Source organism: Barbatula barbatula, assembly GCF_947034865.1.
Source record: "Barbatula barbatula genome assembly, chromosome: 13".
Lineage (NCBI taxonomy): Eukaryota > Metazoa > Chordata > Actinopteri > Cypriniformes > Nemacheilidae > Barbatula > Barbatula barbatula.
In genome coordinates this window covers 10,164,150-10,179,058 of record NC_136776.1, presented here as the reverse complement: position 1 = coordinate 10,179,058, position 14,909 = coordinate 10,164,150, and the positions used below count along the sequence as shown (strand labels likewise).

The following is a 14,909-nucleotide window of genomic DNA, read 5'->3' as shown; positions in this document are numbered from 1 at the left end:
TACTTTAAATAGTTTACGTAAATGTACCCACCCTCAGTTGATCTCATTATATAACATTGAATTATCAGTTAATAATATTTGGATATTATGCTAAATATTTTGCGGATGAAAAAGACTGGAAAACACTCTGCACGGGTCAAAGGTAGGGGGACAAAGTGTGTCTTAAATACACACTGCTCTGGTTTGTCAATTTGCTCAACACTGGTGAACAGTGTATGTTTGTCTTTGTTTCGGTGAACTAAGCTGTTTGTAACTCTCCTTCAAAAATACTATAATATTTAATATATGAAAATTTATTGTATAAAGTAATATGAATAAAAACTGCTTATAACATTTCTGTTTGTATACAGTTTGAAAAGTGACCAGACCTGATTAAAAACATTTGAGCCAAACACATAAAAAGCTCTAGATTTACCTTATTTTACCAAAGTCTCTTCCATAATATAATAATAAAGATGCAATCTAGGCTCAGTTGATGTTATATTACCACATAAGGTGAACCTCTCAATATTCCAGTCTGTCACGAAAAGATTTGGTCTATTTATTAAGGAAAGCCTGTGTTGTGAAGTGCATCTGAAAAGAGTAAACATTTGCATTACAGCTGCTGATTCCCACTGTGTTTGGATAGGTGGAGATAGACACTGGTTTGAGCTATATAACAATGAGTAACTCATTGGAGAGACAGACAGGAGTCCAGCAGGGACATCTGAACCCTCTAACACAGACATTACCCACTCTAGCGCAATGATGGAAAGAAGCATCTTGGTTTTTGGTTTAGTTTGGGTTTGCTGCTCTGGCAGACATGGACAGATGGACACTAGCATTCCTTGTGATGATAAACGTGTAGAGAATGTTGTGAATTTAGCTCTTTCCAAGTACAATGAGTTCTTAACCGAAGGCAGTCAACTAGCTCTTTATGATATCCAAGAGGCTACAAAGGTGGGTACAATTGTGTTTTATTATTAAAACTTACTGTTTTACAAAAACATTTTATGACTTAATCAATTTTCCTGCTTTGCATCAGCACCTAGGAAATGCAGATTGAGATTTTCTTTGTGTAATGATTTTTTTCACAGACTCAGAATGAATCAGGGGAGTTTTTTTCTGTGATGTTTACAAGCAGAGAGACAGATTGTCCTGTAGGGGGAGACAAAGTCTGGCAACAATGTGATTACCTGCAGCAAGTGGATAAGGTAAAGGATAAGGTCATTCAAGTAATAATATACAGTCAGTTGGTCATTACAAAAAATTAACTCTGTAATTGAAACTTTAATGAGAAGTAATTGCTTGACATGAACCCTAAAGGTATATTTTACTAGCAAATCAAAATTCCCCTATGTTTTACTCACCCTCAAGGCATCCTTACTGAATATAGTTTTCTGCTTGAAGAATAATGCAGTCAGAGTTATAATACCACGTATCATTTTACTTCCAAGGAGTAGAATGGGAGTGAATGGGTGTCAACCTTTTTTTAGCTCCAAAAAGTGCATCACTCGATCAAAGAACAGCTTGACAGGGCTCCGTGGTCTCAATAAAGGTCTTCTGAATCAAATCGATGTTTTTGTTTAAGAGAAATATCTATATTGACAGTGCTATTAACATTGATGTCTAGCTTCCATCATCACTCGAATGCACGTGAACCAGAGGCTTGTTTTTCCGGCAGATGATGCAGATGGTCATAAGTTCCGGTGGCGAAAGCTGCATTTTTTTGTAACAAAAGGATAGCGTCTACTCTGGCGGGAGCTTTCCTCACTGTCATTTGCCGGAAAAACAAGCCTCTGGTTCACGTGCATTCGAGAGACAAAGGATCTTAGACATCAACATTAATAGTGCTGTCAATATGGATATTTCTCCTAAACAAACGCTTCTTTTTCGCCACAGAAGACCTTTGTTAAGACGACAGAGTCATTTTGAGCAGTTTCTTTGATCAATGGATGCACTTATTGGAGCTTCAAAAACTTGACACCCATTCACTCCCATTCTACCGCTTGGAAGACTGCATTATTCCTCGAGAAGAAAACCATATTCAGTTAGGATGCTTGAAGGTGAGTAAAACATGGGAAAAAATTTAATAATTTAATGAAATAAAAATGGACATTAAATATTTGAGTTGAAACTATTTTATTATAAAACCAAAGAGACCGCATGGTGCTTTCAAAAGACTCAAAAACACTACAAAACAAGTTGACTTGTTGACAATGTTCAATTTATCTTTAGGTTAAATTAGCTCTAAATGATTTGTCTTTCTGATGTTGATTTGTCAGTACGGTGTTTCAGCTGTGCCAAAATGCATTTGGTTGTGTCCAAGTTGTGCTATAAACTCTTGATTGCAAAACCATTTGTGGTTATACATATTTATAGCTATTTACTTAAATGAACTTATTTTTTAGATAATACATATTTTGTCTCTTCAGGTACTCAAAACCTGTCAGGCAAAAGTCCTTTTCAAAGAAGCAGGTCAACAATTACTCTTACATGACTGTTCAGGTTTGTTTTACCATGACTTCCAAAAAAGTAGTAGCCTGTTTTGTGTAATATAAATTGGAATATTTTCCCCTTGTTTATGTACAGTTACTTAAAGTTATGAGTAATATTGGTTATTGTTTCTATATCTAAAACATAGACAAGCCAACCAAACAATAAAAACAAAAATACATATCAGTGTTTGAAAGATGAGTACAGTAAGAAGTTGACTAAAGGAATAGTTCACCCAAAACAAATGTTTTACTCACCCTCAAGCCATTCCAGGTTTATTCGTTGAATGAATGCCAAATCTTATTTTTTTGGGTGACCTGTATACTGGTTAGCAACAGTAGTGATGATAACTTTTAAAATAACTGTAACATTTTTTATTTAAAGTGAACAAGAATCAAAATGTCTCCTAAAATGTTTTCCCCTGTGTTGCACTGGAAAATGCATTTATTTTAGTAAATTTTTCACTATTATAATAGGGGAAAAGACTACCATTCCCCTGGAGTCCTGCATAGCCTTTTACATTTAAATAAAATGTCCATTTTACTAACGTCTTTAGTATGAGAAGAAAGTAACACAACAAAATATGAAAATAATAGTCAGAAGACTTTAACATATATATTTGGCTTGGTATTTGGTTATTAAAACATCTAGAAACAATAAAAAAATTATCTTCTTCATGCACTTTCTCCAACAGTTGGTATTGTTGCTGAGGTTGCACCCTGTCTAGGCTGCCCTGAAAATATTGAATATCAAGAGGATCTGCGAGAGCCACTCATGCATTCCTTGACCAAAGCCAACAGCATTCTAGATCACACACATTTCTTCATTTTTAAGGACTTATCATCAGCAACAAAACAGGTCAGTGTATTCTTCAGAGCCTCACATAAGGATGGGAGGAACTTTCAGGGGCCCAGTCACTCTGTGTGTCTAAAATAACCTTTTATGCAATGATGTCCGCCTTCACCCTATTCCCTCAAGATTTGCAATCAAGGTGATATTTCTTTGTTTTCTTTTCCCTATGATGTACTCTATGTAGGTGGTTGCTGGATTCAGATATACATTGCAGTTCTACATGGAGAAGAGTAACTGTACCAAGTCAGAGTTCAAAGCCGTTACTGACGAGTGCCACCCAGTTAGAGAGGAACCGGTAAAAGTTTTTGTAAATCTGATATATTTTATAGCATAAAAATATTACAAATTAAAACATATGTTATAAAATTGTTTTGAAGATCTACAAAATGTTAAGTAGGCATGCATGACATCGGAAGATAAATGTTAATTTTTAATGTGATCGTATTGGCCTGATAATAAAAGGAAGATGCTATTTTAAAGCCATATAATTATAAATTATTTCCTCTGGTTTAACCATGGTGCTCAATCACTTTTTAAAAAGTAAGTGTTTTTTAATATTGCTAGGTAACCATCGAAACAGTATATTAGCGTGAGCACTCTTGCTGTTAACTGTCATATTATCAGAAACTTAAAGGGGTCATATGACACGGCTAAAACTAATATTATCATTTGTTTTAGATGTAATGCAATGTGTATACACGATTTACATTCGAAAAACACTGTATTTTCCACATACCGTGCATGTTTGTAGCTCCTCTTTGCCCCGCCTCTCTGAAACACGCAGATTGTTTACAAAGCTCATCTCTCTGAAAACCGAGGTGTGCTATGATTGACCAGTTAACCATTGCGTAGTGATTGGTAGAATACTGCAAGAATGAGATGGAAATATAACAATTCTTACCATATTTGGAACATCAAGTTCCAAAGCAATTGAACTGACAGCTACGAAGAAACCTGTTCCCTATCGACACTTCACTCGTACTGCGTAGCAGGACGCTATGGGGAAAACTCCTTTTTCTCCGATGACTGAAGCAATTCAATAGCGCAGTGAAAACTGCACGGTGATTGGTTGGAAAAAAGTAAAACTTTAAACCAATCGTAGCGGAGCTGCCGGACCAATGGCGATGGCACCCACCAAAATGGGCGGGGCTTATGGCTATATAAGCAGACACATCGCCATAGGGTCTTCAGATCTCTTCTCCTTCAGCGACGACCTGATCTTCGCTTCCCGAGACTGACTGCTTCGCCGTCGAGAGAGCACCTGCAGCGGATTCGACCTCCTGCTCAGCGTCTTCGCTCAGCGGCTTCGTTCAGCGCTTCCCCTCCGGCGGATTCTGTTGGATGCTTCGCTAGCGAACGGTTCGCTACTCAGCTACGGTCTTTTCCCTGCCGCTATCCGGCGACGCTAGAAGAGCAAATTTCTGAGCAAATTTCCTGCGGTATTTACGTGCAGTTTTCACTGCGCTACAATGCCGCGTCGTCCCTGTCGCTTGTGTGGGGTCTTCCTACACGCCGCTGACGGGCACGACGAGTGCGTCTCATGCCTGGGTCTCTCCCACGCAGAGAACGCGCTCAAAGAGACGGAATGCTCTCACTGCGAGAGTATGAGTCTCTCCTCTCTGCGCTCGCGGATAGCTTTCTTTTCAGAGAGTGACTCCGCCCCTCGATCCCCGCCGCCTCTGCCCGCACAGGCCACTGTGCGAATGAAGCAGCGGGGTAGAGGAAATAAGCGCTCGGGAAAGCGCGAGCTCACACCGGCTCGCCGTGCCTCGCCTTCCCCGGAGAGAGAGCTTTCCCTGGTCTGTTTCACCCGGACAGATCAGCGTCCACTGGCGGCCGCCTGTGACATGATCTCGTTCGGTGGAAACGAACTCGAGGAAGACGACACCATGTCGTTAGCGGCTTCAGACGGGGAGGAGTTAGCGGGCTCGTTAGATGACCTCGCCCCCTCGCCGTCTCCAGAACCCAGCGGACACGGCCCAAGTGCGGACTCCGAGCTCTTCCGGGTCCTCACGAAGGCAGTCAACGAACTGGGTCTAGAGTGGTCTCCCCCAGAGGAACCCACTCGTAGCCGCCTGGACGAATGGTTCTTGCCGGGGCGCCGTCAGGCCCCTCGTCAAAGAACTTCACCATTCTTTCCGGAAGTTCACGGCGAACTCACAAAGTCATGGCGCGCCCTCTACTCGGCCCGTCTTCGACCTTCTTCCTCCTCTGCTCTCACCTCCGTGGACGGCGCAGAGGAGAAAGGTTATGAGAAGCTGCCCCCCCTCGATGAGTCAGTGGCCGCACATCTGTGTCCGCCCACCGCCATCGGATGGAAGGCAAAAGCATCTCATCCCTCCAAGCCGTGCAGAACCACCTCGGCCCTCGCTGGACGCGCATACTCGTCCTCAGGCCAGGCGGCTTCAGCACTACACTCCATGGCGGTGCTCCAGGTGTACCAGGCCAAGCTCCTCCAAGTAATGGACGAGTCCGACCCTGACCCTGTGCTGTTCAGAGAGCTACGGAGCGCAACGGATCTTGCTCTACGTGCCACCAAGGCCACGGCCCAGGCGATAGGAAGATCCATGGCCAGCTTAGTAGTGCTCGAGCGTCATCTGTGGCTGACGCTTACGGAGATCAAGGAAGCAGACAAGGTCCCCTTCCTAGACGCTTCTATTTCCACTACCGGCCTCTTCGGACCGGCGGTGGAGGGTTTCGCGGAACGCTTCACGGCTGCGCAGAAGTCTTCGCAGGCCATGAGACACTTTCTGCCGAAGAGACCCGGATCCAGACCGGTGGCGACCCACCCTAAGCCAGCTCCGACGCAACAGCCGGTGAGAACCCCTGCTGCTCAGAAGGCTCCTGGAGCTGACAGCCGTCAACGCTCCCGATCTGGACGACGCTACCCTCATCCTCCATGACAAGGTCCCCGGCCTAAGATCACGCTGAACCCTGCGCCTCAGGCCCCATCCTGAGACCGATGCGAGGAAGAGGAAGGCTACAGGGCCCGCTCCGGCTGGCCCTCCTTCAAAGACTGCTCTCATGTCCGCCTGGTCACCCCGTTCAGTTCCGGGTGCCGGCAAAAGGTTGACAATGTGCAAAGTTGTAAGTGCGGGGCCTTTTCTAACGCCCACACCACATTCTGCAAAATGTTTAATAAAACACAAACATTGTCAAAAAAAAGAACGAACTCCCTCTTCCATTGTCCTTGGGAGCCAAGCCCCCAAAAGGCGGCGTACCTCTTCATTGCACCCAAACCCTTGCCACTCGGGCCAAGGCCTGGAGAGCCATCCCCGGTGTGTCAGATTGGGTTCTGGATATAATATCCCGAGGATATTCACTCCAGTTTGCTCGTCGACCTCCGCGCTTCCGCGGGGTCATCCCCACCCGAGTACAGGACTCAAATTCACACGTTCTGCGCACGGAGTTGAGGAATTTACTGGGAAAAGGAGCCATAGAAATGGTTCCCCCAGACCAAATCGAGTCAGGCTTCTACAGCCGGTACTTCCTCGTACCAAAGAAGGACGGCGGCATCCGCCCCATCCTCGATCTCAGACATCTGAATCGCGCCCTTATGAAACGGCGCTTCAGAATGCTCACGATGAAGCAGATCCTCTCGCAAATACGCCCAGAGGACTGGTTCTTCTCTCTGGACCTGGAAGATGCTTACTTCCACATGCGGCCTCATTCACACCCGGGGTTTCACGCCCCCTCAGGGTTTTTCAGAAAATGCTGGGCCTTATGGCCTCTGCATCTCAAGTGCTGAGTCTGGGCATGCTCCGGATGCGCCCCCTCAAGTACTGGCTGAAGCCCAGAGTTCCTCCACACGCTTGGCGTCTTGGACGTCTGCATGTTCTGGTGAACCAAGCCTGCGTAACCGCCCTAGCCTCGTGGAAAGATCCCCTTTGGCTAGAGCAGGGTATGCCCATGCTCCACATCCAGCCGGAAAGTGGTCACGACAGACGCCTCCAACACGGGTTGGGGGGCTCTGTGCGATGGCGAACCGGCCTTCGGCCTTTGGTCGAACCAGGAAAGAAGCCTCCATATCAACTACCTGGAAATGCAGGCAGTATGGTTGGCTCTCCGCTACTTCCTACCGGTGCTAAAAGATCGTCACGTCTTAGTCCGATCAGACAGCATGACGGTGGTATCTTACATAAATCACCAGGGAGGCCTCTCCTCACGATGCCTTTTTTCCCTAGTATTTCACCTCTTGGAATGGGCCCAGTCCAATCTGCGCTCACTGAGGGCAACTCATGTTCCAGGCAAACTGAACAGGGGAGCAGATATGCTATCTCGGAGCAATGTTCCTTCGGACGAATGGACACTCCACCCCATGTCGGTTTAGCAAATCTGGCAAATCTTCGGCAAGGTAGAAATCGACCTTTTCGCCTCAGAAGACAATACTCATTGCCCGACGTACTTCTCGAAGGGCAAGGACGCCTTGGCCCACACTTGGTCCAACCGGCTCCTCTATGCTTTTCCCCCGATCGCGCTCTTGCAGCAGACGATCAGGAGAATCAGGGATTAAGCGCACCGAGTGCTATTGGTAGCCCCTCTGTGGACAAACCAGCCTTGGGTCGCAGATCTCTCCCAGCTGCTAGTAGCAGCCCCGTGGCCCATTCCCCTGAGGCGGGACCTCCTCTCTCAGGCAGGGAACACGATATGGCACCCCCAGCCAGAGCTGTGGGCTCTGCACCTTTGGCCTCTCGACGGGAGCCTACGGACCTCCCCGAGAGCGTACTGAACACCATATCCCAGGCTAGAGCCCCGTCCACTAGACGTCTCTATGCCCTCAAATGGTCTGTCTTCGCTTCCTGGTGTGCACCACGCGGCGCTGACCCGGTGTCCTGTGACATATCGCTGATACTGTCATTCTTACAAGAGTTGTTGGATAACGGCCGTGCCCCTTCCACGCTCAAAGTCTATGTGGCAGCTATTTCAGCCTCACATACCCACATCGGAGGAAAAGGAGTGGGCAAGAACGACCTTATCATTCGTTTCTTGAAGGGCTCCAGGCGGCTACACCCCCCTCGCCCTCTTACAGTTCCCACTTGGGATCTGCCCACGGTCCTGAGGGCTCTAAAGGGTCCCCCCTTTGAGCCTCTGCTATCTGCGGAACTCCGTTCATTAACGCTCAAGACCGCTCTGCTTCTCGCTTTAGCATCGGTGAAGCGTGTGGGTGACCTACAGGCTCTCTCTGTGAGCCTATCCTGTCTTGAATTTGGGCCTAACGACGCCAGGGTCGTCCTCAAACCAAGGCATGGCTATGTACCTAAGGTGCTCTCTACTCTGTTCAGAGCACAGGTTATTACGCTCTCTGCTCTCCCCTCCTCTGAGCGGGACCCAGAGGTTAGTCTGCTCTGCCCAGTCAGAGCATTAAAAATATACATTGAGCGCTCCGCCCTATTCAGACGGTCGGAGCAGCTCTTCGTGTGCTTCGGTGACCGCATCAGAGGGTCCTCGGTCTCGAAACATAGACTATCAAAGTGGATAGTTGAGGCTATATCGCTGGCGTACTCTTCCTTGGGCCTTCAATGTCCCACGAGAGTTAGAGCCCATTCCACTAGAGGCATTGCCTCTTCCTGGGCATGGTATAGCAGTGTCTCTATAAAAGATATCTGTGCGGCGGCCTGCTGGGCTTCGCCGTCCACTTTTACAAGATTTTACAATCTGGACGTTCCGGCCCTTCAGGCCCGGGTCCTTTCTGCTTGAATTAGGTCGCTGAGCCCTGGCTCTATAGCCACGCCAGCGCTTAATAACTTTGGGACGATAACCGGACTAGGCCACCTAATAGCTTGGCCTTCTCCGCATTTCAGGGTTTCCCTGTTTTACCCCGTCTCCGAGCCAAAGCTCCGAGACTATCTATGTTTTTCGTTCCATCTGTAGCACGTTGTGATTATACTGGTTCCCCATAGCGTCCTGCTACGCAGTACGAGTGAAGTATCGATAGGGAACGTACTCGGTTACTAGCGTAACCTCGGTTCCCTGAGATACGGGAACGAGTACTGCGTTCCTTGCCGTGCTACGAGCTGCATTGTCGTCGCTTCAGTCGAAGTAACCTGAAGACCCTATGGTGATGTGTCTGCTTATATAGCCATAAGCCCCGCCCATTATGGCGGGTGCCATCGCCATTGGTCCGGCAGCTCCGCTACGATTGGTTTAAAGTTTTACTTTTTTCCAACCAATCACCGTGCAGTTTTCACTGCGCTATTGAATTGCTTCAGTCATCGGAGAAAAATGAGTTTTCCCCATAACGTCCTGCTACACAGTACTCGTTCCCGTATCTCAGGGAACCGAGGTTACGTTAGTAACCGAGTACGTTTTCAAGTGTTTAAACCTGATAGTTTTTTGCATAAGCCGTTTTATAACCTTTCCCCGTTAAAAGAAAACCGCTTTACACATTTACATGACCTTACATAAATCAGCTTATTAAGCATTATCGGTGTAAGACGCATGTAAGCGTGCTCAATGTGTGCTCGGCAAGATCGTTTTGTGGGCCACCAAGTCATGTTTAACTGTAACTTCAGCAGCTCCAGGCACGTGAACAAAAGCGGCAATCTTATTGGTCGACCAGTTTTTAACGTGGTGCTTCAAACCAAAAAAATTAGCCTGAGGCGTTTAAAAAAATATGCTTTTTCACCTGCCGTTTTGCACGTCGGTGTGCACACTCACATTGGTGCCCTTTGTTTAGTCACAAGGCATAAAGGTCTGTGAAAAAGCACGGCATTGTCATACCGGTGTGGACAAGCCTTTACAGCAAAAGACGCATTCTGTCTGATTGACCCCTTAAAAGACCACAAACCTCTAAAGGCCACACTGCAATCTTTGAAAATGTAAAATACTTCAATATAATATTTGGAATTGTACAAAGAAACTTTTTTTGTATTTTACAAGGTTTTAAAGCATTACTTGTTCAATAATACAGCCTGATAAAGCTCATGCAAACACTTAATGGATAATAAAAACACAAGTTAAAATACAAAGTTATTTCAATTGACAAATAAAGGGAAAATATACTTGTCATCTTTAATTGAATCAGTACTAAGTTTCACACTTAACATGGATGATGTTTAGGAGTTTATGCAGTGTAACTCTACTGTGGATGTAGCCCCTTGGAGACATGAGGTCCCAGAAGTGTATGCAGAATGTGGTCCAGGTTTCCTGAAGGTGAGCCAGGTAATCAGTATTCATAATAAATGATCACGTCTCTTGTTTTTTTTGTGGACAGCTAACAATAACAAACAATAAAAAACTAAAATGCAACTTCAAACAAATGTGTGTTTACAGTACACATATATATATATATATATATATATATATAAATATAATATATATATATATATATATATATATATATATATATATATATATATATATATATAAACATATACGGATATAAAAAGCTTTTAATTTACTCTTTCAGTCTTTTTCAAGAGTTAAACGGCCACCAGGCTGGTCACCATTGAGAGCCATCAGAAAACCCTTGACCAGAGACTCCTCAGAAGAATCCAAGGAGAGCATTAGTGCATCTACAGCCATACCATTGAACTGCCCCACTAAACCCTGGAAAGAGTTCAGGCCCATTTTGGACAACACTGCTCCAGTAAACACTACAGGACCCACACAGACAAACGAAACTGCAACAGACTCTGTTTTCACTGATCAAGACTTGTTAAGCTAACCAATCAGCTAACCATTATGGCTTTATTCTAGATTACACATTTGAACACAAAGACCTAAAGGAAATATGTAAAATGAAGAAATGCCTTTAACAATCTAATGATTAGTTTTATGATGTTTTAAATTAAGTCTCATTCGTATATTAAAACATTACAATACAATTTCCTACATGTAATAATAAAAAGGACAATATAAAATGTATCTTGATGGAATCACTACAGCTTTATGAAACATTTATATGAATGATAGTTGTGACACAAAAATGGGTTACTTGTCACAATCTAACAGAAGAGACACTGTGTCTCTTCTGTTTGATTTGTGGACAGCAGGAAAACAACTAACAACAACAAAAGATGAAAAAGTAAAATGCATCTAACAACTTCAGACAAATTTTATGTTACATAAAATAGCATAGACTACATAAGGTGCACTGCTTTTTTCTAATATATGTTCTATAGAACAATGAAAAGAACTGTAATGTACAGTACTGTAAATCAAAAATGTCCATAGTGGATGTGTAGAGAACATGGACAGCAATTAGTGGCAGCAGTTAGTAAACAAAGAGTGTAATAGGTGTGCCAGAATTGAATCCAAAATCATAGTATTGTCAGCATTTTTAAATTCCTTTAAATATGAAAAGGACCCTAATCCTCTCCATTATCATTTTAATTTGTCGTGCAAGTTGTTTAGAATTAAAATAAAATAAGGTCCAAGATCAAATTGTAAACCCTGGCTGGCTTTCTTTCTTTTAGGGAAAACATATTAATTTTATGAAGAAGAGATGAATTAACAGCAGCATGATTGTTGTGTTTGTTTTTACACATTTCCATTGATTTGGAACTTTTAACTGCTTACAATTTTGTTTTATGTGAGATGCTTTTACAATTTTTTTGTGAGATGCTGTCAAAGATTTTACCTAAACCCCATGACACATAAAACCAACATACATGTGCAAGAAATTACTTCCACCCAGTCTTCCTGACTAAAATGGCTATGTCATAGATGTTCCAGTAATGAAATGATGGATCCCCGGAAATAAAACAAAATAGGTAATTATAATCAAAGACGAGGTTAGGTGTACATGAATGGTTTAATGTTTGAGGTTCATGGGTCAAATGTGTGACTCATCACGATGACGGTGTTAGGTGAATGGAGCTACTTTGGTGACAGACAGCCGATTGTTTACATTGCGTTTGGAGGTGCTACAAGGTCATCTTCAACATTTTTCTTTTTGATGCATTTTGGATTCATTTATGTGATTGCACAAAGATTATATAAATGGTTGTGATGGTCCTCCTCTAGTACTTGGTAGAAGAGGTGAACACATTACCAAGTCTGTCCCAAAATAGTCCTGGCTCTCCACATAATGGTTAAAGATCGGATCTTTCTACTAACTCTTACATGCTCCATCTTTATGTTGCTTGTAGCCTGTGATGATTTTCTAGAGGTCCGCTCGCTAGAAGATAACATGAAGGCTCAAGAAGAAAAAGAACTGGTAAGTTTAACATTTTCACATTTAATTTTGATTTTCTTAGAGTATGCGTTGGTGATTTTAAAACGAATAGAATAAATAAATAGAAACATTTTTATAGATTGAAGCTCTTCAGGAGGTTCTTGAAAAACTGAAAAACAAACAGATTCCCACTGCAGAGAAAAAGTTTGGTTGGGTTCCCTCGGTAAGTTGACTTCAGCAATAAAACCATTAGCTTCACTTTCAATAGTCATTTTACACAAAACGGTAGAAAATGTATGTGCTTGTGTTATAGTTTGTTGGTTTATAATTTACATGTTTTACTTATTATATCTTGATTAGATAAATAATTTAAGTTGGAGTGAGAACATTAAGAAGAATTTGTCTATTAAAAAGTACCTTCACGTTTTCTTTCCAAATGAACCTGAATGCAGAGTAGCCTAGTTTATTTTAGTAATTTAATATTAACATAACATTTAATCATGGTTATTAATACCATGGTTATTGTTGGTATTTGTGACCCCACCTATAGTCCCACCCACCCCGCAGGAAGTGTAAACCGCTAAAGTGAAACTAACAAAACCATTATGTTTCCAGCTTTTAAAAAGGAAAGTTTAATACTTTGCTATAAGTCATGAAAATGTATTATGTACATATAATAATTATTATAATAATGTTTAATTTAGCCTATAAGCTATAGCGTTTTTCCAGAGCTCAAATCGCTTTACAAATACAACATAAACACAAGTACCACAGAAAGAAATACAAGACCTAACACAATATATACAAATTAAACATCAAAAACAATAATGATACCGGGTTCAAAACATTGCCCGACGTGATCAATTATGTCCAAATGCTTTGTCCATGCAATTTATCTGTCCTTGGAGCAAAAGCAGTAAAACAAAAACAAAAAAGGCAGCAACCATAGTCCCTCATAAAGCGACGCACTGAGCAATCCGCATTAGACTATGCGTCCAGTCGAACACCACAGAGTCCAAGGCGAGTGCAAGCTCAAGGACACCGAGCGGCAAAAGGGATCACTCAATGCATCCACAACTGCGACTAAACGAACGCTGGGCAGAGCCAGAGACAAACATATTGGAAATGTCAAGGTGGCTATAGCAATAAAATACCAAGTACTAATTGTTTATGCTGAGTTAATGCTTTACGTTGAAATGTGTATGTTGAAAGTATGATGACATTAAATAGATCTAAAAAAGTAATGCGTTTAATGTACTGTCTCTAATATCTTTAGTGTGACGCAGGAGAGCAGTGTGCAGTACGTAAAGGTGCGCGTTTTGGGAAGCTGTGCAGCTGTCCAGGAGGAACCACCTGCAGTTTCACCATTCTCAAGTGTTTGTAAAGCATGTGTGACACTTCAGCATTTTACCATAAATGATAGGCTAGTAGTGTTTATTTGATGTCACTGTTGTAACAAATAGCCTATTTTTTCATAATGAAATGCCACATCAAATAAATGCATGCATTTTTATGTCCCTGTTATTGTTCACGACATGAGTCAAAAGTGTAAAAATTGTCATATTGTAAAAACATGTATCATATAAACTACGTAGGACAATTTAATGAGATCTTGTGGATTAAGGGCTATTTACTTACATTGATAAATGGCAACTGGCATGATTCTGCTGTACATTTGCTATATATATATAAACTTTTGTGCTTAAAGGAAGAAATTCCAGCTTTGTTACAACTTGGGGGTCATAGCATATGATGACAATTTATATTATTGAAAAAAGAAATAAATTATGGGGTTCATATAATTGTGGGACACAATAGGCTACTTTAAAGTGTTTTTAAAAATGTAAAGAATTAGTATAAGACTTTAAACACTCTGACATAAAACGTTTTGTGTGTTATTATTTTCCCCCAAATTAAATATTTTAAAGTTGACTAATGGTAACCTAGTACAAAGACTTCGGAATACTGCTTTATTATGGGTTTGAACACAGATGACGTCCATCACTAATCCCCACCCTTCACATGTAAGGATTGGTGTTTCCTTTTCCGCATTATTTATATTCAGATTCATTTAAAAGAATCGGTTCGTTCGAGCAGCGCATTCAATAGGACAGTTCGATTCATCACTCAAAGGTGGCCATACGCCCACACGTGGTTTTTTTAAGTTAATTCTTTAGCGGTTTAGTGAATATTGGTAATATACGAATTACTATATCTACGTTTTGATTTAGTCACAAACAAATATGTTGTTGTTTGTTTTGCCTGTAGTTAAGTTCGATTCAACTGTGTGTGTAAGATATACTTTCCTTTAACTAAGAAAATTGCTTAACTTACTGCTTACAAAAAAAGTGGGTTGTGATTCCAACATGTTTAACTCGCACAAAATTGTAGATGTTATTTGTTTACATCTTGTGAATCGGTTCGATCGATCAATTCATGAAATTGAATCAACTTTAAACGATTC

General features: G+C 42.3%; 2 protein-coding genes across 3 annotated transcripts; both read left to right on the top strand.

The window, feature by feature from the left end:
* Positions 1–571: 571 nt before the first annotated feature.
* On the top strand, positions 572–12,285 carry kng1 (kininogen 1). 2 transcript variants are annotated; one of them, XM_079472027.1, is made up of 7 exons: positions 572–939; positions 1,077–1,193; positions 2,415–2,487; positions 3,170–3,333; positions 3,512–3,622; positions 10,387–10,488; positions 10,736–12,053. In XM_079472027.1, the coding sequence occupies exons 1-7, from the start codon at positions 745–747 to the stop codon at positions 10,991–10,993; spliced, it is 1,020 nt and encodes a 339-aa protein (XP_079328153.1). In that variant the 5' UTR covers positions 572–744; the 3' UTR covers positions 10,994–12,053. The 2 variants fall into 2 exon arrangements, with proteins under 2 accessions (XP_079328153.1, XP_079328152.1); XM_079472026.1 differs by having other exon boundaries at positions 670–939; positions 10,387–10,479; positions 10,736–12,285.
* A 73-nt stretch (positions 12,286–12,358) lies between these two features.
* LOC306903084 (cocaine- and amphetamine-regulated transcript protein) lies at positions 12,359–13,829 on the top strand (the record flags this gene model as incomplete). The annotated part of the gene is made up of 3 exons (XM_079472028.1): positions 12,359–12,487; positions 12,585–12,668; positions 13,722–13,829. The coding sequence occupies 3 exons, from the start codon at positions 12,359–12,361 to the stop codon at positions 13,827–13,829; spliced, it is 321 nt and encodes a 106-aa protein (XP_079328154.1).
* Positions 13,830–14,909: the final 1,080 nt, after the last annotated feature.

Coding starts and splice junctions, on each gene's coding strand:
- kng1 (XM_079472027.1), top strand. CDS start 745: ATGATGGAAAGAAGCATCTTGGTTTTTGGTTTAGTTTGGGTTTGCTGC. Junction 940..1,076: donor ATATCCAAGAGGCTACAAAG/GTGGGTACAATT, acceptor TTTTTTTCACAG/ACTCAGAATGAATCAGGGGA. Junction 10,489..10,735: donor GTTTCCTGAAGGTGAGCCAG/GTAATCAGTATT, acceptor TTACTCTTTCAG/TCTTTTTCAAGAGTTAAACG.